This window comes from Monodelphis domestica, chromosome 5 (assembly GCF_027887165.1).
Source record: "Monodelphis domestica isolate mMonDom1 chromosome 5, mMonDom1.pri, whole genome shotgun sequence".
In the NCBI taxonomy this organism is placed as follows: domain Eukaryota; kingdom Metazoa; phylum Chordata; class Mammalia; order Didelphimorphia; family Didelphidae; genus Monodelphis; species Monodelphis domestica.
In genome coordinates, this window is record NC_077231.1 from 1,942,778 (window position 1) to 1,969,906 (window position 27,129).

At 48.5% G+C, this 27,129-nt stretch overlaps 1 protein-coding gene across 7 annotated transcripts in view; it reads left to right on the forward strand.

The window, feature by feature from the left end:
* The window catches only part of DNM1L (dynamin 1 like), a 69,718-nt gene that overhangs the window by 16,779 nt on the left and 25,810 nt on the right, over positions 1 to 27,129 (forward strand). For 4 of the 7 annotated variants that reach the window (XM_007502552.2, XM_007502553.2, XM_007502555.2 and 1 more), the window contains exons 3-11: positions 13,923 to 13,961; positions 15,601 to 15,647; positions 15,932 to 16,003; positions 18,090 to 18,176; positions 18,414 to 18,576; positions 19,770 to 19,890; positions 20,553 to 20,684; positions 23,032 to 23,238; positions 23,678 to 23,798. In XM_007502552.2, the coding sequence (XP_007502614.1) occupies positions 13,923 to 13,961; positions 15,601 to 15,647; positions 15,932 to 16,003; positions 18,090 to 18,176; positions 18,414 to 18,576; positions 19,770 to 19,890; positions 20,553 to 20,684; positions 23,032 to 23,238; positions 23,678 to 23,798 (989 nt within the window). The remainder of the gene's footprint in view (positions 1 to 13,922; positions 13,962 to 15,600; positions 15,648 to 15,931; positions 16,004 to 18,089; positions 18,177 to 18,413; positions 18,577 to 19,769; positions 19,891 to 20,552; positions 20,685 to 23,031; positions 23,239 to 23,677; positions 23,799 to 27,129) is intronic. The other 3 variants (XM_007502554.2, XM_056797381.1, XM_007502556.2) reach the window with 1 other exon arrangement.

A 27,129-nucleotide genomic window follows, 5' to 3' on the forward strand; every position in this document is an offset into this window, starting at 1 on the left:
AATATATGTATGTATGTTCTTCCTTCTTTGAATCAGTTCAGATGAAAGTAAGGTTGAAATGTTGTTGGCTCCTCCCACCCCCAGTGTTTATATGGCAAATCATTTTTCTTTCCCTCTCTTTCTCTGACTCCCAGTGCATTCCTCTTCCTCACACTTCCTTCCTTTGAGATCATCCAAACATAATGCACTAATTGTCTGATGTCTAATTAGAGGTAGATTTCCTCTAACCTATCTGGTGATAGTAAAGTTTTGGGGAGTTACATGTATATATTTTATAGCTCATATAAGAACCTAAGCACTTTAACCATGTTTACCATTTTATGCTTCTCTTGTCTACTCTGTTTGTATGTCAAATTTTTTATTTTAATCTGGTCTTTTCATCAGGAATGCTTGGAAATCTGCTACTGTGACAAGGAAATCACTTTAAAAGACTGATATATATTAATTTAAGGTCGCCAAGGAATTCAGCTATGTAATTCCTAAATGAAAACTCAAGTCAGCAGTCAACCTTTTATGGAGTTTTTAATTACAAACAGGAGGAAGAAAGGTATTGAGAGAGAGCTCTCTCTCTCTCTCTCTCTCTCTCTCTCTCTCTCTCGCTCTCTCTCTGTCTTTCTCCCTCTCCCAAGCCCTTAGATAGCTGAGGCAAAGAAAAGAGATCAGTCCCTGTCACTCACGTGACCAAAATGGAGAAACAGTCTCAGGGGCCTCCACCTCCAGCCTCCTTCAGAGCAAAACTTCTCAGAGCACAACCTCTCAGACCAAAACCTCTCGAACCCCCCAGTCCTCACACATCTACCAATCACTGTCCATGTCTTCCCTGTGCCAGTGGTGGCTCTAGCTTAACCCAGGACCGCCCAGAGGTCTGCCCCTTTGCACATGTCTGTTGAAGGTCATATTCTCAAATAATTAAATCTTGATCCTTGCTGCAGCCCTTCCTAAATCCTTTTACTCTGAGTAGGGTGGAGATTGTAGTTTCAAGACCTGGTTCTGTCATTCCAAGTATCTCTATTGTATCAATTCTAAAATCAATCATGACTCAAAGAACTTCCTGTTCTATGCTTAAGCATAGGTCAAAGCCCTTTCCATTGTTTAGCAAAAGGTTTCTGTCCTAAAGTAGTCTTAGGTAGGGAGGAGAAGGATCCTCCCATGCCAAGGGGGTTCACATTCCAATAGAGTTCTTACTATCAGTAGGAAATTTTTTCCAAGTATGAAATTTTCCAATGGTGAAATTTCCAACATTCATAAGTCTAAGAAATTTTAAGGTTTACACTACTTAGTTAAAAGGTCCATTTTTTTTCCCCTGTAAGGATTATATTCATTTTTCTGGGTTGGTTATACTTCATTATAATTCTAGTTCCTTTTCCTTCTAGAATTTCATATTCCATGCCCTCTCTTTTTGTAGAGGTGTCAGCTAAATCTTATTTGATTTCTGATTGTGGGTACAATAGTATTGGAACTCTGTCTTTCTGACTTTTTTTTTTTAACCCTTACCTTCCATCTTGGAGTCAATACTGTGTATTGGCTCCACGGCAGAAGAGTGGTATGGGTAGGCAATGGGGGTCAAGTGACTTGCCCAGGGTCACACAGCTGGGAAGTGTCTGAGGCCAGATCTGAACCTAGGACCTCCCATCTCTAGGCCTGGCTCTCAATCCACTGAGCTACCCAGCTGCCCCCTTTTTTTCTGACTTCTTGTAGTAGTTTCTCTTTGACCTGGGAATATTTGGTTTGGGCTATAACATTCCTGAGAATTTTTATTTTGGGGATTTCTTTCAGGAACTGACCAGCGCATTCTTTCAGTTTCTACTTTGACCTCTGGTTCTCAGATATCTGGGCAGCTTTTCTTTAAAATTTTTTGAAATATGATTTCTAGGTTGTTTTGGGTTTTTTTTGTGGCTGTCAGGTAGATTTTTTATTTGTTTGTTACATTAAAATAGCCAATAACTCCCTACTAGGGAAGGCATCATTTGACACATACGTGTTTATAAAATTATGTCTTATTTCTACATATCAATTCATTCTTTGGAGGTGGACACACAAGTCATTCTTCAAACAATATTTCATTTGCTGTATATAATGTTCTCTTGGTATTGCTTCTTTCACTCTTCATAAATAATGTAAGTCTCTACTTGTTTTTCCAAAATTAACCTTTTTTGTCCTTTCTTACAACATAGTAATTTTCCATTACAATCATATGCCATAATTAGTTCAGCTATTCCCCAGTTGATGTGCATCCCTTCAATTTCCAGTTAGCAGAGAAAACTGCTATACATATTTTAGAACATATAGGTTCTTTTCCTTTTTCCCAGATCACAGTAGGAAATAAACCCGAGTGGCATTGCTGGGTCAAAAGGTATACACAGATTTATAACTCTTTGAACATAATTCTTTCCAAAATAATTGGATTGGGGCAGCTGGGTGACTCTGGATTGAGAGCCAGGCCTAGAGACGGGAAGTCTTGGATTCCAGTCTGGCCCCAGACACTTCCTGGTATAACAATTAAAAGAGTGGATGCCATAAACTGTGATATTTAAAAGAGTTGATGGCCTTAAACTGTAGGAATTAAAATGGTTGAGGTTGTAAACTGTAGTGAGTAAAATAGTGGAAGATATAAATTGTAGTAGATATGAGTGAGTGAGTAAATTGTGATTGCAGAAAATATGTTTTCACTACAGTGTCTTGTTTTAAATCAATATATAAGGTGGTCGCCAGGGAAATATTCCCAATTATGAATATACCTAAGTCAACTGGGTTTTATAGAGAATTTAATTAATAATACAATTAGGAATCAAAGAAAGAGAGAGAGAGAGAGAAAAAGGAAATAAATGGGAAAAGAATAGGCCGGCCCAGGCAGCCCTGGCCAACCCAGGCCTAAGCCCTAAAAGAAAAGATCAGTCAGCCCTTAATCACTCACCATAAGATCTGTTTAAGCAAGGATTCAGGAGGACAGAGTCTCCCCAGAGGGAGTTCCAGCCAGAGTCAGCCTCCCTTGAGAGACCTCCTTAGAGATTGTCCTTCTCACAACAACCTCCTTAGAGACTGTCTCTCAAGAGACTCTCTCTCCCAACAGCCTGTCCTTTTCTTATATAGGGGTTTTTCTCCTATGTCACCTCCCCTAAGTTCTTCCATCTACCAATCACAGTAGACGTTTTCCAAAGGACAGCCCATTCTGAATTCACACCTGAGTAGACTAATCCTTTTTAGTAATCCACACCTGAGTAGGCTAGAATCTCTGAGTAAGTTTCTTTCCTCTTTGCTCCTTGTAAGTTCACAAGTTGCCTGACCTTCATAGGTACTTAGCACCCCTTTGTATTAATTCTAAAAATAGGCATGGCTTAAGTATGGGTTTAAGTACTTTTCATTGTTCAGCAAGGAGTTTTCTCCCCTAAAGCAGTCTTAAGTACAGGTGGAGTAGAGGTCTTCACATTTTTGATCTAAGTAGCTTCACTGTTTAAAATGGGGAATAGTCCCAATAGGGAATTGTCCCAATGAAAAATTCCCCAATGGGGAATTTTTTTAACATTCACAAGTCTGAGAAATTTCAAGATTCACACTGACTGTGTGACCCTGGGCAAGTCACTTGACCCCCATTGCCTCAATCTTACCACTCTTCTGCCTTGGTACCAATACTTAGTGTTGATTCTAAGATGGAAGGTGAGGGTTTTGAAAAATGATTGGATCAGTTCACAGTTCCTACAACACTATATTAATGTCTCCATTTTTCCACATCCCCTTTAATATTCTGTTATTTTGCCATTTTATCATTTTTAAGCAGTCTGATAGATGTGAGATGATATCTCAGAGTTGTTTTGATTTACATTTTTCTGACTCATAATAATTCTGACTAATAATATAATTATGTATATAGTTTTTCATATAATTATATGTAACTTTGAATTTCTTAATCTAAAAATTGTCTATGCGTATCTTTTGACCACTTATCAATTGGGAAATGGGTCATGTTGATATGAGACCTCTATCTCAGAAACTATAAAATTTTCTCTCAACTTAAATAGATAACATGCTCTGGGCATAAGAGAGATATCATAAACAATTTAGAAGAACAGGAAATATATTTTCTATTGCATTTATGGATAGGAGAAGAATTTAGGAATAAACAAGAGATATAAAGCATTGTGGCATGTAAAATGGATAATTTTTAATACATTAAAATGGTTTTGTACAAATAAAACTAATGTGACTAAGATTAGAAGGACAGCAGTAAGATCAATGATTCTTCAGGGATCTCTCTTTGATCTGTGTTCCAGGTCAATTGGTTTTCCTATCGTGTATTTCGCGTTTTCTTCTATTACTATTATTTCTACTTTACTTCTATTACTTTTTTCATCTTTTTACTTTGTTTTATTATTTCTTGAAGTTGTATGCTTTCCGTTTGACTATTTTTAGTTTTCAAGGAGTTATTTTCTTTAGGGAAGTTCTGTTCACATAACTTGCTTAGACAACTCATTTTCTGTTCCCATTTTTTCCTCTATCACTCTTATTGATTAATTTTTCAAAACTCTCTTTATTGTGTGCTTTAACTCTTCTAGAATTTCTTAGTGGGCCCATGTCCAGTTTGCATCTTTCTTTGAGGTGTTTTTGTTTTTCAGTCATTGTCTTCTTTGTACCTTGAACCTCCTTGAACCACTAGAGTAGTTCATGTTCCTTGTTTGCTCCCCCTTCCAGCTCACTCTGGCCATGTTAGTGTTGAGTCTTGCTCCTTCTTGAGGAGGGTGTCTGGCCCGAGTTTGTGCCTCTTTACAGCTCAGTCTGAGTGCCTGTAAGTTCTCAGTGCTTCCAAAGTGGCATGATCTGGGCACAGGTCTCTTCCCAGCCTTTTTGGTCTGAGCTCTGGGGCTTCTGAAACCAGGTTTGAGCCTGACTTGTGTGGTTGAGTTTCAGTAGACTGTTCTGTTAGGCTCCCTCTGGGAGGTTTCGCAGATTCAGAGCTGCTGAGCTGCCGGCTCTCCTTTGGCCTCAGTGTCCTGCCCTGGTTTCCCCCGTCAGGCTCACGTGTGTGAGCCGGAGGTCAGAACTTGGGCGCTCCCTGCTCCGGAAGTTTGGGGATCTCTTTTGTGCTTAGTATTCGGCGGAGGCCCGGGATGGCTCTGTGACCCCGACCTCTGAGAGAGGGGCCCTTGGCCAGGCTTCCCTGTCCATCTTGTTTCTCTTTCTGCCCCAGCTGCTGGAATGCTCCTGGTCCGCTGCAGATTTGCTGGGCCAGCGGTGAGAGCCAAGCCCCAGCTTCGCTCCTAGGCTTAGCTAGTTTCTGGGGTCTGTTTTTGGTTCCGTGTTCATTTAATGGGATCCCCTCTCTGGCCTGGAGCTGTGCCTGCAGCTACATCGTGGGTCCCGGAGCCTGCTCTTGGTGCTTGACTCTCGTTCTCTCCTGGGGGCTCTCGCTGCCTGCCGCTGGCTAGAGAAATGGCCCGCTCTGTCTTGGCCTTGGCCTTCTTGCACCGCATTTGGGGTGCTCTGTTTGGAAGGTTAGGGTGGGGGCCGTGTGCCGGGAGCTGAGGCAGAAGTGCTGCCCTCCCTCTGCCTCCGCCGGGCTTGGCGCGCTCTGCTGTGGCGTCTCGTTTTTCAACCTGGAAGAATAAGGCCTGAGTTAGCTCTCCATCGGCGTCATAAGTGTCCCCGAGGCCGAGCTGGCAAGAGGTGAGGCCCTGAAGCCCCGCTCCTCTCCTGTTAGGTCACAGGGCTTTCAGCCGGCCTCCCTGGGGTGGGGCTTATTTACCCCCTAGAACTGTGGCTCTCCACCCAGCTCTGCTTTCCCTCCCCAGTTAGGACCCTTGATTCCATTTCCTCAAGGACTGATCTGACCCTCGTGCAGCCCGGCTGATCGTCTGAGATTGGCCTCCACACCCTGCACTTCGGACCTTCAGTCAGGAGCAGGCGGCCTGCCTCTCCTCACTGCCCACCTTTATACGGGGGGGGGGGGGGGCACAGGATGGGGCATTCTGTTTGCTCTCCCCTGCCGGCAAGTCCTTGTCCATTGTTGTTCTCAGACTGTGTATTCAAATTGGAGCAGTTTGTCTTGTGAGATGAAAAGGAAATATTGTAGCCTCCCTCCCTGACCCAGGCTTTTGCGATCTCTCCATCCTTGAGATTCCCAAAGTCCCCATCTTCAGGGTCTTTAGCACAATTGTCTGTTGTTTCTAAGGTTTGTTCCTTGACCTACTGGTTCCTCGGCTTGATTTGTGGAATCTCCAATTACTTTTTAGTCCTTTATTCAGTCACAGTGTTGTGCTTGACATTTCCTTTTTTCCTCTTCATTTATTTGTGAACTTTGCATAGCCTGAAATAGGCTCAGTTTTTGTCAAGGTGTCACTGGACACACTGGACGTGCAAACAGCTCTGATGCCCATTAGGGGAATTAATTGGTTTGTGGCACACAGTTCAGCTTATAAGAACTATGTCTTGAATGCTGAAGATCACCCCTAGGACGTGCATTTATTCTATTATTTTTTTAATCTCTGTCAGCTTCATCCAGATTCTTCATACCAGGCCTGTGTTTATCTTCTTACGAGAATACAGCCTCCTGGCAAATCAGTGCATCCTGCTTAGGACCCTTTGGCATAGCCAGTTCGTTTAACGTAGACTGCCCTTGTGGAACATTCTGTCCATCCGTAAGGATGAAAGGAAAACAAAACCCCTGTTACTGTTCCACATAAAACATGGCCTCATTGGCCAGGCCCAAAAAACCCATCGCCTCATTTCTGTACTCAGTCCGTCGTGCCTCTTTATTCTTGGTTCTCCAGAATCAGGGTTGGTGATTCCGTGGAGCAGGATTCCCAGTTCCCTCAAAGCTGTCTTTACCACGTCCTCATTGTAAAAGTCGTCCTCCTGCTTCCATTTTCTTCACTCTGAATCAGTTCATACAAGTCTTCCCAGGTCTCTCTGAAGCCCTTTGCATAGTTTTTATAGCACGAGGGTGTTCTATCGCATTTATATTCCATAACACTGTTTGGCCATTCCCCAGGTGATGCACTCTCAAGATTCTCATTCTTTACTGCTTTAAAGAAAAGCGATGACTATTTTTGTACATTTGAGGCCAAATTTGACTCCAGGACCTCTTGCCTCCAGGTCTGGCTCTCTATCTTTTGCGCTAGCTGGCTGCCCCAGATTTGTTTTTTGTTTCTTATAATTGCATGTATAGGCTCTTGTTTTGATAATGGTATTGTTAGTAGTCTTAAATTGCCTTTTCATGATCAGTTGTTTTTAATATGAATTCCTTAATTTTCTAATAATTTTGTCAGTCTTTTGACTTGAAAATTTTGATTTCTTATTGTCTCATGGAATCTCAAGGGGTCTGACTTGGGTAAAGTTTTCTACTTCTTGTGTCATGCTGTAAATGAACTCTTTCTTGCATAGTTCTCATTTCTCTACCCATATTTTTCTTCTTTTGCTTTCATTTGATTTATAAAACATTTCAAAACTATTTTTTAACCTCTGCTTTATCTCTTCTAGGAATTCTGGTTGAATTTGTAACCCTACAATGTTTTTTCTTTTTTTCTTTGCTTGTAGATGTTTTAGGATGATTCTCTTCCCCCTGTTTTGTGTCTTGCTGTCACGATGATAACTTTTTTTCTGGGGTGGGGAGCAGGCGCCATTCTTTTTTGGTTTGTTCATTCTACCAGCCTGCTTTCTGACTACACTTTATTGAATGGCTGGAGAGAAGCTTCCTTGGGGGGTTTCGAATGCTGTTTTCTGGAATATCAGAAAGTGCTCGTGTTAGAGATGTGCAAGCTTTCAGGGCTCCCCGAGTCGTCAATTCTGCTTACGGATTTACTTTCTCCATTCTGGCCTGTCCTCCCCCAGCTGTGGGGACCGGGCATCTATTGCTATGTTCAGTAAAGTCCCTTTTGGATCGAAAGCCTTCTGTTTGTCACTTGGAGTCCTGTATAGCTGGGCTCCTTCTCTAGCCTTCTCATGCCTTCCTCCTTCCCTGCACTCCCTGCAGTCTGGTGCCTGGCACTTGGCTTTGTGCTTGTTCCTGGCCCGAGACCCTCCAGCATTCAACCCTGCATTCCCACTGCTTTCCTCTCGTGCCAGTCCTCCTCTTCTTCCTTCCCTCTATCTCCCGGCAGCCCATCGCCCGCCCTTCGGGGACCACCTGGGCCTGTTGTTTGTTCTCTGAGCTCCTATGAGAGAGCAGAAGGGGGAGCTTCTGGGGTGTTTCACTTTGGCTTTGCTTCCTCTTCCCCACGTGGGGACAGGGCTTGGTGGTCCGCAGACAGGTAACTGCCTTTTTTGGCCTACGAGAGCTTGATTTTCATGGCTTCAGAGAAAGGGAGAAAACAATGCAGAAGATCAAGAATCAAATTGGGCTTTATTAGTCTGTAGTCAGAAGATGATTGACTTGTCTTAATGGCCGTTAAGCTCTGGACACTCGTGTGCGGTTTGCTAAAATGGATCCCATAATTCTGAGAGAAAGTGGGCGCTTGTTGTCACTGGGTGAGAGCAGACTCGCTTCAGGCGTGTTGTGACGCCTGAGGAGGCGATCTGAACTCCTTTCCGTGTCACGGTGTTGCAAAGTGCTCTTAACACGTTTGTGTGGACAGCAGCGTTCACAGGCACGACGTTCCTTAGAGCTGGGTTGAAATCAAAGCAGGCGACTAAAGCAGTCACAGATCTTCCGCAGCATCGATCGCCAAGAGCGCTGTCCACTTAGCGCTCCCCCAAGCAGTTTTGTCAGTGGGGCATCACGGACAGGAACAGTCTGTTTCAGAAGGGAAGCCTAGCACGAATTGGGGAGGCAGGAAAGGGGTTAACTATAGGCCCACCCTCGTGTTTCTGGTGCCTTCCGTAGTTTGTGTGGCTACAGTTTTTAAAAGATACGTAAAGCAGAAGAAGTTGGCAGTCGCAGCCAGTTTCTCCGTGACATTTAGTAAATGAGCGAAGATACTGGAAACAGCTTTCAACCTTACCTTCCTTCTGTGTAGTGGCTCCAAGGCAGAAGAGCGGTCAGGGCCAGGCCACGGGGGTCAAGGGACTTGCCCAGGGTCACCCCGCTGGGAAGTGGCTGATTTTGAACCCAGGACCTCCCGTCTCTAGGCCTGGCTCTCCATCCACGGAGCCGTCCAGTTTTAAATAGTTAGTGGAGTCGCTTTTCAGAGCTTGGTTCTTGAGTTAAATAGAGCCAGATTCTTCCTTTCGCCAGGAAGGTCTTCGAAATGACTCATACGTCACGTTTTTGGGCAAGCCGTGTGTGAAAATGGCTCCGGTGAGTAAAAAGATGCTTTTAGAAACTCCTTTAAGGAGCGGCCTTTGGCTGCTGGGTTTCGCCTGGGCTGATGTCGATCTGCGTGCTTCAGACGGACCAAGCCCACTTCCTGTAGCTCGACGACCAGCTGTGAGGAGAACTGGGCGTGGGAGTTCTGCTCTCTTGCTGATAGGCGGGAGGGAAGGGCTGGGAGCTGCCCTTCCTCAGGCCGCCTCCTGGGCCTCTCCGGGCCAGCATCCGCCTGTGGCTCAGCTCGGAGGCGTCCCCCGAGGTAGGGATCCTCCAGCCAAGTGGCCTGTTTTCTCTCAGGGTCTTCCTGCCCCTCCTACCCTCATCTGCGAGAGTGCCGATCCGGCACTGTGCCAGGCTCCGGGGTCACGGCCGGGAGCGAGCAGGGCAGCTGCCTCGGGGGCTTGGCTGATCCCTTCCTGCTCTGTGGAGCGTCCCTGCTGTGGGAGGGCCGGGAGAGGGGGCGGCGCAGCGCCCGCGGCGGAGCTGCTTTGGAGGGCTTCTTGCGGGGTTCGTCCCCTGACACTGTAGGGAAGCAGCAGCGCCATGTCGCCCTTGGGGGGGCCCGGGGGCCAGGCCGAGAGCTGGGGACCAGAGGGAAGGCGAGGCTCCATGCTGGGGGCGCTTGTTGAAGGCGCCCGGACGGAGCGGCCCGGGCCTCTGCAGCCCGCCTGACGCGGGCGGTGGCGCTCTGGGCACAGGCGTGGGGGCGACCCTCGGGCTCGGGGGGGGCCGCCCAGGACTAGTGGGGTGCTTGGCTTCAGCCCGGGCCGGGGGCGGCGTGCTTAGGCCGAGTCCCACAAAAGCTGGGGGTGGGCTGCACAGAGCAAGGCCCGCCGTCGTGTGGCGCGGCGGCCCGGACTGGGAGGTGCCAGGCGGAGGCCGTCTGTTGGGCTGGCGAGGAGAGGGGCGCGTCTTCAGGTGGTCACACGGAAGGGAAGCCGGCTAAGCGCCACCGGGGGACGCTCTGGGGAGCTGCATAGAGGCTGGACTAGGCAGCCTCGGGCACGTTTGGGCGGGCGAGGCGGTGGGAGGAGGCAGGGCAGGCCGATGGCCCCGCTGCAGGCGCGCTCTCCATGCTTGCCCCGAGGACTAAAAAGGGGGGGCCCGCGTGTCCGCTCCCACGCAGCCTCTGTTCGGTGCTCTGCCAAGTGCGCGTGAGGGTAAAGCTGGCCCGACGCAGCGCTTGTTCCGTCTCAGAAGCTGCCGTCTGCATTGCTGGGCTTACTGCGCGCTGCTCTCCTGGTCGTGCGGGCGGCTTCCCTTGGCGCCCTGCCCACTGTTCTGCTCACTCTGCCGTTACTGTTCAGCACCTTCCGGCTCTGTTTTGCCTCCTGAATGCCGGCCGGCCGTCCGGTTCTGCACACACGAGGCTCCTGGGCCTCTTGGGCCCTTTTCCTTCCTGCCTCTCCATGCCTGCGCTTGGAAGTGGAGTCTCCCCGAGGAGTGCGCACGCTCTCATCTCTCGCCATCTCGTCCGGCGCTGGAGCACCGGCCCATGGCAGCTTGGCCCGCAGGCTCCTTCCACGGCCCCCCGTGCGGACTCCCTTTGGCCCAGCGTGAAGACCCACCGTGTAAAAGGACCGCGAGCCCTTCGCGCCACAGACTGAGCAAAGATGAAGAGGGAGAAGGGCGACGGGGGGCTCGATGGCCGGAGACAAGCCTCGCCCACTTCCCAGCTTGGGGTCCCCTCTCATCGGGCTCTCGCCACTGCTCTGCCTCCGACCTGACCCCACCCCCGAGGGCTTATTAAGAACGGGGACGAGCGGCGCCGGATCCCATTCCGTGTGTGAGGCTTCGGGTCCACACCAGGGAGAGAGAGAGCAGAAAAGGAAAATTGTGCAGCCATGCCAGGAGGGAGCATTGGCGTGGGGACAGTCGACAGAACGCTAGGGACACGGCATCAGCAGCAAGCTCAAGCTAGCGGGGGTGGGAAAGAGTGTGTGACGTCAGGAGAACGATGGCCATACGCAAGAATGTCAACAACAACAGTTAAGATTTCATGTCATCGATATGCATTTCTGCAAACATTGTGTGTGCGTGCGTGTGCATGTGTGTGCGTGCGTGTGTGTGCGCATTGCGCACGTGCGTGCGTGTGCACACGTGTGCGTGTGTGCGTGTGCGTGCGTGCATGCGTGCATACACACATGCCTGGGAGTGAAGGGACCACTCACCGGTATCTTTGCTATCTGGTACAACAGCCAGCTACTCCTCTTGGAGGCTTTCCTAGTTCAGTAAAACAGGCGTTCGGCGGTAGAAGCGCTCTCCATAAAAGAATGCGCAGCCAGAGCTTTCTCCTTGGCCCCCTTTTTACCATTTGCCCGGCAGCCCCGGCTATTACGAACGTGGACGTGGCAGGCCTAGCCGAGGTGCGGCTCGCCCTCACGGCCCCAGTGTCCTCGGGCTGTCTCATAAGGGACGAGACGACGTGGCGCCGCTCCTCTGGAAGGGATGAAGGCTTAAGAAGTGACGGCAAAGCCCCGCCGCGGCCCGACTTCAAACGACGCTTCTACGCAGCGCTCACTTGGTGAAGCGACTCGGCCTCACCGACTGCTCCCCGAGAATGCAGACTCGATCGGTGGGTGAGCACGCGAGGGATGCTGTCCGCAGCTCGGGACCCCAAGCTTGCGAGGAGAGCGGCCTGATCAGCCCGCGGTGAGGGCAGTCGGAAGGCCGCTCGGCAGAGAACAGGTGAAGCCCAGCGTTTTCCAACGCGTTAGAGGGTGGAAGAAGGGGCCGAGCTCCCACGCCGGCGGGCCGGGCCGAGCTCCCACGCCGGCGGGCCGGGCCGAGCTCCCACGCCGGCGGGCCGGGCCGAGCTCCCACGCCGGCGGGCCGGGCCGAGCTCCCACGCCGGCGGGCCGGGCCGAGCTCCCACGCCGGCGGGCCGGGCCGAGCTCCCACGCCGGCGGGCCTGAAGAAAGGCTTAGCCTAGAGAAGTGAAAGCGGCGGAGCTAGAAGAATGCGGCACGTGGAAAAGACTGTCAGTGAAACCTGATCTCCAAGACAGAGGCTGGGCAGAGATGCACCAAAGACAAGGCCTCGCTTCTCTGTCCACTGGAGATGGAGCCAGGCACTGGGTCGGCCATCCTGCAGTACCCTTTCTCCTTGCCCCCCCGATGCCGTCCCCCTCCCAAGTGCGTAGGTGTCAGAGAAGTCGAGCGAGGCCCGGGTCTAGCCAGATAGTCGCAGCGTGGAAAGGAAGACCGTGGCAGACAGTCAGGAAACGTGAGCAGGCTGTGCCGGGGGATCCCACGCGGCCCTGAGAACGGTGACGGGCAAGAAAGCCAGAGCGACTTCTGGGTCGCTGACGCAGCTCTGAGCAAGTAGGACCAGGCGGAGCGAGCACGAGGCTGGCAAAACAACCACATCTGCACACGCAGACACAGGGCCATGTGAGCGCACACAAAGGCATCTGCATTCAGAGTAACTGAGGGCGGCGTGTGGCACACGGATTCCCCCAGCCTGTGACCGCACGTCCTCTTGGCTATAGTCTAAAGCAGGCCCAAACTACGGCCACACGCGGCCCCCGAGGCCAGGTAGCCGGCCCCCACCGCCCTTCCGGAAGGGGCTCCTCTTTCCCTGGTGGTCAGCGGGTGCATCCTGGGCTCCTGGAGTACCGTATGTGGGGGTGCCGCAAAGCATGGTGTGGCTCACGTACAGCACTACTTCCGGTGACATCATCCTTTGCAGGGCGCCTTGTTCTGAGAGTAACTGAACGAGAACGAGGCGCTGCACAAAGGGTTATGTGGCTGCACGATGGGAGACGTCAGCACGGGGAGCGGCGAGCTGGGGGAGGGGATTCCGCACTCTGTGTACTACTGCCCGGTATAGGGGTGGCAGTGGGGACAGGCCCATCCCAGCCAGCGCTGCAGCCTCCGCTCTCCCAGACAGCCGTGCACAGATTTGTTCATCCTTTTTCTTTATAGTCCGGCCCTCCAGCGGTCTGAGGGACAGTGAACCGGCCCCCGTGTAGTGTGGGGAGCCCGCCCTAAATAATGGGACTTTGGGATGGATCACTTAAATTCCCTTACTCGGTGAAATGAGGGTTAGCCCGATGGCTTCCACGGCTTCAGTTCTGTAGTTCTATGTGGCAGATCAAAAAATGGGCCTTCTGTGCTTGCTGACTCTCGGTCAGCAGCTATCTAGCTGCCTTCTAGGTCTCGAGTGCTGGGGATAAAAGGGTGAGCCACTGTGTGCTCTGCAGGAGCGGATACGCCCATGGAAACGTAAATAGGGGTATGATGCGCCTCCTGTGGGCAAGGCTCGGAGGCGATCCAAGCCTCCAGAAGGGACGGGAAGTCAGCAGCAGACAAACAGGAACAAATGTGCTGTGTTCAAGGAAATGGGAAATGGTGAAGAGAGAAGGGAGCAGAAAGAAGAGGGGTTGGGAAAGGCTTCCCGTTGTGACTAAAGGAAGCCCGAGGCAGTGATGAGGAGGGAGGGCATTTCACACACGGGGCAGAGCAAGGGACAATGAGGGGGGTGTCTTGTCTGTGTGTATGTGTGGATGCGATGTTCTCCTAGCTGTGAAAAACCCCTAATGAGTGGGCTTCGGGCTGACCGGACGGTGCGCACATTTCCAGTGAGTTACGCTTTTTGTACATCTGATGGTATGATAAAATGATCAACGTTTCGGCAATACGTGCTAAACTTATCATTCTGTGCTGTTTCTTTTTAACTGCAGACCCTGCAACATGGAAAAATCCAAGACACCTTTCTAAAGGTTTCTTTATCCACTTGCTTTTGCCCCTTCTTTTTCTATTCTAAACGTGCATGTGTGTTTGACTATTCTTATAGCTTGTGTGCATTCTTAGCTGTTTTTCTTTCTTTCTTCCCCCACCATATCATTTAAGGTGTTAGCGACCACTTTTGGACTTTGCTTCAGCCTCAAAGAATTTTTTTTATGGTGAATGTCATGTTTAATGTGTTTAAAATTAAGCCCCAGCTTTTGTTTCCGTAAATGAAATATGTGCCATCTTAAGGTTCAAGTGCCCATTTTTTGGAGGTTCTCTGGTGTGACTCTTTAGGACGGGGGCTACCTGCTTTGCTTGTGAGAAAGGAGCATGTTTCCCCTCCATTCTTTGGTCTTCCTTCCAAAGGAAAGTGTCATTAACTGAGGAATTTGATTGACTCCCACATGATGAAATCTGTTGTTAGCTTTTAGGTACACTAGAAAGAGCTCTTTCAAGCTGATTTCAATAATGCATTAGATTCTCTCTCAACACCTAAGAGTTGGGAAAATGAGGACCACGTAGCACACCAAATTCTGAAAAAATTCCCTAGTGGCGCTTCTCAGAACCTCACCTCCACGGTGTTGTTGCCTGCTGTTTCTTGGGAAATGAGGAAAACCAGAATCTCTGCATTGAGCAGATGGGGCGAATTTCCAGAGTATCGACAGTGTCTGTACTATTCCCCAGTCATCTTGCATTAACAAGTGGACTCTCCGCCCATTCCCTGGGTCCTACTCATTGATGCTCTACCCTCAGGCTCTGTGTACCAACACCCCTGGCTTTCTGCTAACCATTTGCAAAATGGGGAAATTTTCCTTTGGAGGTGATTTCAGATTGGCATGGAGGTTGGTGGATGGGGCAAGAAGCAGAAGCTTTCACGGGGCCACTGCACAGTGAAGCAGAGCGTGGAGTTTTATTTATGAATGGAAATTGTGCAAGTTCCTGCTCTTGAGGTTTTACTCGATTACTCCTGAGGAGGGTATTTGTGATGCCCTCTTTATGGAGGCGAGTCCTTTCCCACTTTCAGCTATTTTCACAAGAGAAAATGCTCTTTAAAGACAGTCATTTTCTTTGGAAAGTGGACGTTTTCCTGTCAGCGTTTAGAATAAACAGTAATTTCGTTAATCAGATGCAGATTTCAAAAGATGAGAAGGCCTGCTTAGCTCTTAGGCTTCCTTACGAAGCTTCCGCCTGTCATGTTGAAAGAAATGACAGGATTTGTCTTTTGCTTCCCAGAGGCATTCTAGTTTATCCTCAGGGCAGCGGGTGGCCCGCCAGCTAGCTAGAGAGCAGACCTCCCCCTTAGGAAGGCACTCCTGAGAGTCTGTTCAGAGCAATTACTGATCCGCATTGCTAGAGGCCCTTTCCTTTTTAGGAGTTAAGTTCGCAGTCTCAGACTAAAGCGGATTCTAAGATTAGATTTTGGCAGCTCTTAGTCTTAGTCTATAAGAAGGAGCAGGCTAACGTACCCTAGGTCTGGAACAGGCTTAGTTTTTCAGTAAGGGCTCTTATACACATTCATGAATGGATGGAGATGGGCTCGCTACATGTCAGTTTGGCTCTTTAAGTGTGTAACTGAAGCTAAAGAAGACGCTTTTTAATGGTGCTGAAAGTGTTGGTTATTTTTTTCAGGCGTTCAAGCTGAAGAGTGGGGCAAATTTCTGCACACCAAAAATAAGGTAATTGTACAGATGTGCTTTTGAGGAATCCTTTTAGCCTTTGATTGATACTTGAAACAGGACAACGGAGGCCATTTGAGTTCTTCTGTTACTTACTTGACATGTCATTCGAAGTATCGTTTAAAGCCCCTCTCTGAAAGGGAGATTTCTCTCCCAAATAATCTTCCTCACCAAATTAATGGAAGTTTTCAGGCCTCAATATTTTGCCAGAGATTCCATGTCTTATGAAAGAACTATTTGACCTTCATAGAAAGATTTAAACTTACTTTAATACTTTATTGTAGCTCTACACTGATTTTGATGAAATTCGACAAGAAATTGAAAACGAAACCGAGAGGATTTCAGGAAGTAATAAGGTACGGATTTCTGAGGGTGAAATGTCCTCTTTATAGCTGCAAGGTATCCGTAGAAGTAATGAAAAGAAACCTTTCTTGAGCCCTGCAGTGTGTTGCATAGGGGATTGTTTCGTTTTCTTTGATAGAAATACAACACATTCCGAAGGAAATCTTCAGCTGTATTTTTTCTACAGGCTCCTATAGTATTGCCCCATAGTTACATCTTTACCATGACGTCTTTCTGATATCTTTCCCCCAAAGGGCCCTATTTCGGGCAGAGGCCCCGCTGTTGTGCCGGGCTCCTTTCCCGCAGGGCCGCACGTCCTCCGTCCCTTGTGAGAGCTTGCATTTCCGCTTCCAGATCATGCTGGCGTCGGGCCCTTCCCTGGACTCACTCAGTGGCCCCCTTAGTTCAAGCCGTTGCTTCTCCCTTGAAGCATTAGAGCAGCCTATTCCCCCGCCACGGCCGCCACAGTGGCCTGCCCTGATGCAGATTGGGCCCCACGATTCCCTCGATCGTAACGGCTAGTGGCTGCCTGCAATCCCACAGGACGTCCCGGGCTTCGCTTTGAGGGCCCTTCACGCCCTGGCCATGGTTTCCGCCTCTAGTTTGGGTGTTCCTGCTGCGCTGTCCAGTCTAGCCACGCTGGCCCTGTCCCCGGTCCTGGCACGGGACACCGGACAGCGTCGCCTGGCCTCGCAGAATAGGAAGACAAGCTAAAATAGTGTCAGAAGTTGAGGGACCCTCGTGGGAGGGACAAGTGGGCCCTCGTCCGGGGAAAGCTCCGTTGAAGCGGGTTGGGAGAAGGGGATGGAGAGGCAGGCCTTTCGGGGCCTTGGCAAGGGCAGGCTGCAAGGAAAGAAGGAGCAGCTCCCTCAAGCATGGCGACATTCGGGGAGGCGAGGAGGCAGGGAGCAGAGAAGCCCCGGCTCAGCCGCCGTCTCTCGGAGGCACGGAGGGCCGGAGACGGGAGGCACGTGCCTTCTTTGCCCGGCAGCGAATGTCGCTACCGAGCGCTGAAGGATGAGCCAAGGAGACGAGACGCAGGCAGGGAGTGGGGGGAGCCTGCAGGCGGGGACGGCACTGGTCAGGCCGTGGCTGCGGACGGCGGCGCCCCAGAAGCGGCTCCGTGTCCGTGGAGTAATGACCGTGAGTGGCCCGTTCTCGGTGTAATGACCGTGAGTGGCCCGTTCTCGGTGTCCGTGGAGGAATGACCGTGAGTGGCCCGTTCTCGGTGTCCGTGGAGGAATGACCGTGAGTGGCCCGTTCTCGGTGTCCGTGGAGGAATGACCGTGAGTGGCCCGTTCTCGGTGTAATGACCGTGAGTGGCCCGTTCTCGGTGTCCGTGGAGGAATGACCGTGAGTGGCCCGTTCTCGGTGTCCGTGGAGGAATGACCGTGAGTGGCCCGTTCTCGGTGTCCGTGGAGTAATGACCGTGAATGGCCCGTTCTCGGTGTAATGGCCGTGAGTGGCCCGCTCTCGGTGTAATGGCCGTGAGTGGCCCGTTCTCGGTGTCCGTGGAGGAATGGCCGTGAGTGGCCCGCTCTCGGTGTAATGGCCGTGAGTGGCCCGTTCTCGGTGTAATGGCCGTGAGTGGCCCGCTCTCGGTGTAATGGCCGTGAGTGGCCCGTTCTCGGTGTAATGGCCGTGAGTGGCCCGTTCTCGGTGTCCGTGGAGGAATGGCCGTGAGTGGCCCGCTCTCGGTGTAATGGCCGTGAGTGGCCCGCTCTCGGTGTAATGGCCGTGAGTGGCCCGCTCTCGGTGTCCGTGGAGTAATGACCGTGAATGGCCCGCTCTCGGTGTAATGGCCGTGAGTGGCCCGTTCTCGGTGTAATGGCCGTGAGTGGCCCGTTCTCGGTGTCCGTGGAGGAATGGCCGTGAGTGGCCCGCTCTCGGTGTAATGGCCGTGAGTGGCCCGCTCTCGGTGTAATGGCCGTGAGTGGCCCGCTCTCGGTGTAATGGCCGTGAGTGGCCCGTTCTCGGTGTCCGTGGAGGAATGGCCGTGAGTGGCCCGCTCTCGGTGTAATGGCCGTGAGCGGCCCGCTCTCGGTGTGCGCGTCGAGGCTGTCGTGTCCCGTCCGCAGTAACGGCTTGTTCTATCCCTAGGGGGTCAGTCCGGAGCCCATTCATCTGAAGATTTTCTCCCCCAACGTCGTGAACCTGACTCTCGTGGACTTGCCGGGCATGACCAAGGTAGGCAGAGCGCTCCCTCTTGGGTCGCCCCACGCCGGTGCTCAGGGGCTGCCTCCCCCGGCGGTAGGTTTCTCTGTGGCCGGCGCGCGATGGCTTTAGGGCTGCGATTCCAGCTAGCCGCGGGCACGTCCGGCCTGCCGCCCCCTCTTCAGCCGCACACGAGCAAACGTTTAGCCGCATTGACTGTCCTTATTTTGGGGGTGCATTGACCGCCCCCCTCCTGCCTGTGCTGCTTAGGTGCCTGTGGGCGATCAGCCGAAGGACATCGAGCTTCAGATCAGAGAGCTCATCCTCCGCTTCATCAGCAACCCGAATTCCATTATTCTGGCCGTCACTGCTGCTAACACCGACATGGCGACCTCGGAGGCTCTGAAGATCTCAAGAGAGGTGGATCCAGATGGTGAGGAACAGAGAAAGTCACGTGGTGGGAAACCGGCCTTGAAAAGGGGGGGGGGCACCTCCTTTCCAGGAGCCGTCCAGGTGTAAAGGGCAAAATTAGGGGAGACGGAGGCGTCTGGAATCAGCTTCTCTCTGCAGGGAGTATCATGTTTTTAGAGGTTTATTGAAGGTTAAGGATTAACGAAAATGCAGGATAAGAGACACGTGTCCAGGCCATAGAGAGGCCTAGACACAACCTCACCTACATTATGAAAAAAGCCACATCGAGAGCCAAGAGCTCCAAAGCCTCTGAATCAGCTTAAATGCCTTCTCGATCCCGGCCAGGTGAGATGACACGGCATTCTGGGGAAGCGGAGCCAAGGCTCGTGGGGATTGTAGTCCTGTATTCGAGTCTATTTTTTACACTAGTTGTTGTGTTTGAAGGAAAGGGCTGATCCCGAGCATGCACGGTTTGTTTCTTGAAGCAAGAAATGGTTCTGCCCAATGGATAGCCCCATTGGATTCTCCGTGAGGCACCGTCTAGCATGTCCTGAGAGCTTCTGAGATAGTAAAGAGGCCCTTTTTCTGACCTTTTTGTGCCTCGAAATCCCTTGCAACTCTACTTTAGGGTGCCCTGAAGTGCTGCAGGCTTTTTAAGTGCTCGCTTCTGGTCCCGTGCTGCTTTCCCCAGGGCCGTGTCTCTCACTGCAGTGTAGAACAGCGGAGGCGGATGGCGGCCTCGCCTCCTCACGCTCACGGTAACCCGGCCCCGCAGAGGCACTGAGCGGCAGAGCGTGTCACAGCAGCCAGGAACTGGCTTTTTAAATGTGCATTTTTAATTTTAAATGCCGGCATGAAGCCATTGCAGTGTATGAGCCGCTTCATACCTCTTCTAGCAGCTGCTACAGCAGGAGAGGAGAACTGAGAGACAGGTTTGAGGGGAAGATGGGTGTACAGTTGGCGAACGTGTCGCTTCTCTCCACACGTGAGAACCTGCACGTGTGCCTTGTCCCAGCTTCCTCGCCCGTGAAGGCATGTGCCGGCGCCGGGACGACTCTTTGTCGGGTAGAAGGCTCTCTCCTGGCCTTGGGCCACCCACTCCTGCGCTGACCGACGGCCTCCCCACGCCGGGTGGGAGCCTCTTAAGAGCAGCGCCAGAGGTTGAGCCCTTAGTGGCTCCTCTTCAGTCGCGGATTCCTCATGTCCACTTTCCAGGCCGCAGAACCCTTGCTGTAATCACGAAACTAGACCTCATGGACGCTGGGACGGACGCCATGGATGTGTTGATGGGACGGGTCATACCCGTTAAACTGGGCATCATTGGAGTGGTCAACAGGTAAGCCAGCAAGGGAGAGAGCGCTTCTGAAGCCAGTTTGGGATGCGTGACAAAGACCTCTCCCATGTAGCATGCTGGTGTTAGTGATAGAGAACCGAGTCCTTGTTTGGCAGGTCCTTCGCCAAATGTCCTGTGGAGGCGAAAGGGGAATGACCAGTCCCAGGAACCTAGGGAACGCCTTGGGGTGTGAGGGGAAAGGTTCAAGGAGTCCGGAGCGAGGGGGTGCAGAAAGCTCCCTGTTGGGCCCGTCTCTGTGGCTCACAGCCAGCCAGGTGCTTCCTGAGTACCGTGAGAGGGCTGGACCGGACGTCCTTTAAGGCCCTTTAGAGTCCCTTCAAACCGCGACTCTGACCTGTGCTTTGCTGCCCTCTCCATCCTGTGCCACGCCAGCCCCAGGCTCCCCTCACTTCCTTTGGGGTCGCACTGCGTGTCGTACTCGGTGGGTGACCGATGTTCTTGGGGCTCCTAGAGAAGATACGTGCGTAGGCGCAGCTTTAAGGAAATGGTTCTGTTCATGGGGATGGCCAGGAAAAAGTAAACGGAGTGGGAAGTGGAGGAGAGCCAGGAAAATGCTTTGCTCACGAACTCACTTAAAGGAGGTGAAAGAGCAAATCAATTTGACAGCACCTTCTGGTAATAATGTTGTTCCTTTCAACCCGCAGGAGCCAGCTGGACATTAACAATAAGAAGAGTGTATCGGATTCTATCCGCGATGAATATGCTTTTCTTCAAAAGAAATATCCATCATTAGCCAACAGAAATGGAACAAAGTATCTCGCTAGGACACTGAATAGGTAACTCTTTCAGCTTTGAAAATAGGACATTCTCTTTCCTTTCCCCAAGTTGTTTTCTTACGTTTTAGGTGTCATTACCTACAATTGTTTCAAGTTTTGGTACCTTGCCTTTAGAGTTTCACTTTTTATGCATTCGTTTCAAGAAATCACAGCTGGAATGTATTGAAAATTGTAGAGTAAACTGACGTTGTCAACAAAGTACCTTCAACTTTCAAAATTCCCTGGATATAGTGTTGTAGGGGGCAGCTGGGTGGCTCAGTGGATGGAGAGCCAGGCCTAGAGAGGGGAGGTCCTGGGTTCCAATCTGGCCTCAGACACTTCCCAGCTGGGTGACCCTGGCCAAGTCACCTGACCCCCATTGCCTAGCCCTGACCTCTCTTCTGCCTTGGAGCCAATACACAGTATTGATTCCAAGATGGAAGGTGAGGGTTTAAAAAAAAAAGCAATTTGGAACTTAATGTTGCTCTATATTATGTTGTTGATAATGTCAATTTAGAGTACCTTCTCGATATATGAGAAAGGATTTATTAATCACTTGTGAAAAGCTCCAGGCCAAGGACTGAGGAAGAGTACTAAGCAGAACGAAGCACAGATGAGTAGGCAGCTCTGAATGGAACATGTTGAATTCTGGGCTTTTCTAAATACAAAGCAAGAGCTTCAAACAAGGATCTGTTTCATATGCGGGCTTCATTTTAGGCTCTGTGTGGAGGGAGAGAAATGCCCTTTTTTGTATGTGGATAAAGGTTCAAATTGGACTACTTTTGAAATCAGAAATCACATGACTCTCTTGGGAAATATTTGCTGTCTGGACTTTCAAAATTATTTCCGTGAGTCAGCTCAGTAGAAGGATGCAAATCATTGAATCTTGAGGCCAAAATCTGAGACTCCCCACTTATTTTTTATATTATTTTTAAAAATTGGGGTATGTTGTAATGCTTCTGCCTCCAAGCATCTCTTATGATGTTATTTAAAAAATGTTTTTTGTTTAATCGGCTGAGATGTGCCCTCTCACACTTCTTCCCCGACCCTCTGGTCCCCACACCTCCCAGTGGAAAACCCAAGACAAAAACTCATCCCGAATACGGATACTCACGCTGCCTCGACACAGATGTGGGGTTGCCCCGGCACTGGGCTCACCCTCAGACTTCTCTGTCAGCCTCCCTTTGCTGAGCTGGCCTGAACAAAGGGCTTTTCCTGGATTTTTGCCTCAAGGTTTGTCTTGGGCGTACTCTAGATCTGTGAAAGTGGAGTCGATGGACTCGCTGCCCTGCTTCCTGCCACACCCCCATCTTGGCTCCACTTGGAGTGTTTGCAGTATGAATTGTGTTTAATCCCTGGCAGACTACCAGGGGGTTAATATTGCTTGTTAAATCTGGCATCCATCATGCTTGATATGTAATATTTTTCTGGGATCTTTTAAAGTCTGTTACTTGGGCTCTTGGGCCAAGCCTAGTTCATGCTGGTCAAAGTGACTCAGGCTTTGGATTGGAGGGAAACGTTAGCTTGTTTGGGCTAATTTTGACTCGCCCCCCCCCCCCCCCCCCCCCGCCCCTCCACATTACTAGGCTCCACTTAACTTGAGCCTGAGGAATACCAATTCCTTTTGGTGTCCTCAGCTGACTGGGAAGTTAATGAACGGAGCCCTTTAGATCAGTTGCAGTGTGAGGATGGTTCCAGGCTAGGGAAAACCCGCCTCGTCTCCATGGAGCACATGCTGGGCCAGCAGCAGTGATGAATAGAGTGGTTTCTGGGCTCCAAGCCATGTCCTCCGGCCACCTTTCTAATTCTTAATACTCGGGATTTTTTAAAAAAGTTTTCTTTTTTCCCCCAATTACATATGATAATTTTTAACACGTTTTCCAACGTTTTGAGATCCACATTGCCCCCCTCCCGCTCTTCCTTCCCCCTCCTCGAGATGGGGTCTGACCTGGGTCATATGTGTATGATCATGCAAAATAGGGTTCTGTAGTGGGTTGTTGTGAGAGGATACCCGTAGGGACCCCCCCAAAAGCACCCAAACAACGTGGAGATGCACGTCCAGACTCCCTCGGCCTGCCTTTCTCCAGAGTGGAGAGCGTTCTCGCCAGCTGTCCTTCGTGATTGTTTGCTGGGCAACGGCCGAGGCTTTCACAGCTGACCGTGGCCGAATGTTCCCTGACGTGCAGGATTCTCCAAGTCTCGTGAAGATGCAGAGAAACACTTCGTTCCGTTTCGTCTCGCTCGAGCGCTTTTGTTTTCTGTCCTGAATTCCCACGTCTGAACTCGGGGTGCTCCGGGCCCCCTTTGATGAGTGTGAGGTGGCTTTTCATGCCTCGGGGGTGGCTCAGAAACGCCTTCTTTCTGGCAGGTTGTTGATGCACCACATCCGGGACTGCTTGCCCGAACTGAAGACGAGAATCAACGTGTTAGCCGCTCAGTACCAGTCTCTCCTGAATAGCTACGGCGAACCCGTGGATGACAAGAGTGCCACGTTATTGCAGCTTATTACCAAATTTGCCACAGAATATTGCAACACCATCGAGGGAACCGCAAAGTACATAGAGACATCTGAGCTGTGAGTAACACGTGGGGAGGGGAGTACAACTGATATTCTTAGCGATTGGGCCAGTTTGCCACGAGGCTAATTGCCTTGCCCTGGTCACACAGTAATAGAGGTAGGATTTGAACCCAGGTATTTCTGAAAATGCTCTCTGTGCCCTTTATTGGAATTAAGTCTTCGTGATAAAAATAAAGGGAATTTGAGGCGTTCTAATTCTGTTGCTAATAACTTTTCATCTCACTATGGGCTTATTACCTTTCGGTTCTCTCCCTGTGGGATAAGGGAAAGATCGCTGTGGTATTAAAAAAAATCTAATATCTGAACATAGCAAACCCGTAAATAATTCTTTTTCTCTGTTATTTCCAGGTATATCCGAGCGATAGTGAAAGTTGTAAATTTAAAGCAAATGCCTAACCTCTTTTTAATCTGAATACTATTTGCTGTGGCTTTCCAGATGTGGTGGTGCTAGAATATGTTACATTTTCCATGAAACCTTTGGGAGAACATTAGAGTCTGTTGACCCTCTGGGTGGCCTTAATACCATTGATATTTTGACTGCCATTAGAAATGCTACGGTAAGTCCCCTCTTGTATTTACAGTGTATTATTTTCTTTTAACAATTTATTTATAAAATATGGAAAGAATGAAAGTAAGCAAATCAGAGAGAGGTTAGAGTAAGACATCTAGCCTACACACTAAGTATTTTGCTCTGATCTCTGGCTCAACCCAGGCAGGGCTAATTAGCCCTTAGACAGAGAGACCTCAGTCTTGAGCCAAGGACCTGGGGATGCAGGAAGCCTCTCTCAAGAGGGTAGCTCTCTCCTGAGGCTAGTCTCTTTAGAAAATCTGGGAAAACAAGTCGGCCTTTTCCACTCACCCCATGTGGTACTTTTGAGGAAAGTAGAGGCAGTCCAAGATCCTCAGTCAGAGCTCCTCCAAAGTCAGGTGGAAGACAAAAGATGAAAAGACCTCCTCACAGGAAGTTCTTGGCATTTTTAAAGACCAGTTCTTTTTGCCACTTCCTGTGACTTTCTTCCATTTTTCATGTACCAATTATACCTAAAGCTTTGCTTAGGACTGCCCAGGGGACAGTCAGTTGATTCTGATTCTTCACCCACTATTGTATACTTGGGTCATAGGCCTCCCCCACTCAAGTGTAAGTGGGATGTATACATTTCTGGTGATTAAATCTAAAAATGGGCAGGGGAGAGTTAATGTAATCTTCACAATCCCCCTGTGATCACTGGGGAGACTCCCCAGTTGATTGTTTGACACAATCATCACTACAGGTCTATACAATATTGCACTTTCTAAGAGGAAACTACAATAGTTTGAGATAAGAGGGAAATAGAGAAAGCAAAACCAATGTTTGCTAGGCACATTGACAGAAAGCCAATTAGGGGACAGTCCCCTTTGGCATAAAAGTTTACATCCAAAATTAATGTTGAACCCCCTTTAGTTCAATTAATTTTACCCAAAAGTTCATTCTAGATCTTCTTGATGCAGTATAGGTTTCTTCAGGAATATTTCTCCAAATAGTTTATTCTCTAGATTCAAGGAAGTAGCAAGCTTCTTTCCCTAAAATTTTTCTCAAACAAAATTTTAAATCTTGGATTTTTTTTTTATGAAAATATAATACAATCCCCCTGAAGAGGGTGTTCACCACACCCAGATCAAACTCAGGATACATGGCGGAACCGTGAAAATATGGTTTACCAAGACTGTGAATTGCCAAAACTATAAAGGTTTCGGCCAAACTGTAAAGATAATTTTTAGTGTCTTGATTTAAAATCTAAAATTAAGTGGTCACCATGGGAAAATTCCCAAATATGAAAATACCCAAGTCAGCTGGGTTTTATGGAAATTTTAATGAATACAAATGAAAGAATTAATGGAAGGAGAGAGAGAGAAAGAGAAAATAGTAGAAAGGGCCTAGGCCAAATGGCCTAGGCCTGAGCCTTAAGGAAGAGCGAGTCAGTCTTTATCACTCACCACAAGATCATTTCAAGCAAGCTCCAGTCCTCCACTGAACTCCTGAACTGAGTTCAGAGCTCCAATTCAGCTTCCAAACTGAACTACCATCAAACTGAACTGAATTCTCCTTTTAAAGAAATTTTCTCTTATGTCACCTCCCTTAAATTTTCATGTCTACCAATCATAGTAGACGCTTTTTCCCAGGACTGCCCATTCTTAGTTCTTATCTTCTTTGGTTCTCTCCTCTGGTTAGACTAAAACTTAACACCTCTTTTGTTAAGCTTGCCTTTTGTAAGTTGCTTGACCTTTTAGTGATTAATTTAACCTTTATAGGTACTTAGCACCCTTTTGTATTAGATCTAAAAATAGATCTAGCTTAAGGTTCTAGCTTTACTATGAGTTAGGGACTTTTAATTGTCCAATTAGGAGTTTACAACTTTATCTTCCCCTAAGGCACTGTCTGAGCAGAGTGGAGTAATTTTAAAATTCCCAGTATATTCCTGATGAAGTACCTCCATTTGTTACAGTAAGGGAATAGCTTAACCAAATCTTCTAAGGTACAATCTGAGCAGTTTTTAAGATTCACAATGGTTGAGTTATGGGGGTGTATGAGTCAATTATCAAAAGAAAAACAAAAACATAAAAGGAAAAATAAATAGAAGAAAAAATTAAACTTCAAAAAAATTTTAACAATTTAAACAATTCAAAATCAGAATCAAAATATCAAAAAAACTATGTATATAAAATTTCTGAAGAAAACAAGAATAAATTCATAACATGCTCTTGTATTAGGGACCAATTAAAGCAAATTTCTGTCCCACAAATCTGTAGGGGGGAAAAAATGCAGTAATATTATACTTGCTCAGTATAAGCCAGGACTACAGAACATTGCCATACTATGAGAGAAAAAAGGGCTAGATTTTTGTGTAAAAGGAAAGTGTCATTCCCTGGTCTGATCTTTCATAATTTCTCAGAGATAGGGGAACCAGAACTGCCAATTGTTAGGTACTTTGAAAGTATTTTACAAGGAATGTGGTTCAAGGAGTCCTGCGTCTTAACATATGTCAAGTGCCACAATCTCGAGTCTCACACTAGGTTCAGGTCCTTTTGTATTGGCATAGACGTTTATCAGTCCCACCTGGATTAGTTTCTTTTTTGACCTGTGTGCTCTTTTTTGGCACTATTCAGGTTAGATCCATGCTTCTATGTCACTGTGTGGATGAAGTCTGTGCTCCTTTTTGATCCCATTTCCTAGAATCAGACACAAACATTAATCACAGTCCCATAACATTTTATTAATAAATGGCAGGTTTCCATAGTCTAACACTTTTGGGATGCATTTACATGCTAAGCAAATGAACATCTTAGCTTATTCTATTGCAAAAAATAAAAAATAGTTAAAAGAAAATCTTCTCAATACTAGTGACTTGTGCTTCAAATGCAAAGAATGAGAGAAAAAATCAAATACCGTATGGCACATGTAGGAAGAAAAACAAGAATGTTTAAAATGTGTACATTTCACAACCACAGTGGTAAAGTGTAGGGGCTACTTTGCAAAAAAATAAGATTCATTTCCTCTTTAACTTGACATGATCTGCAGTGTGAATGCAAATGAGGTGATAAAAGCAATAATACATTCATGAAAATACAAAAAAAATTTTTTTAAGGCACAAAAAGTTATAAAAGGCAAATCAAATCAATATAGGTCACTAATACAGGTTTTCTTTTTCTCAAGGATATATATATATATATATATATGTATATATATATATATATGTTTTCTTACAAGGGCAATTTGTTTAAGTACAAGGATCAACCAAATAAGGTGCAACAAAATAGTACAGATCCATAATAGGGAAGTCATAATCAATAGTCAAATGCAATCAATACAGGCAATTATTCATTATCAACAGAAGGTACAATCAATCATAT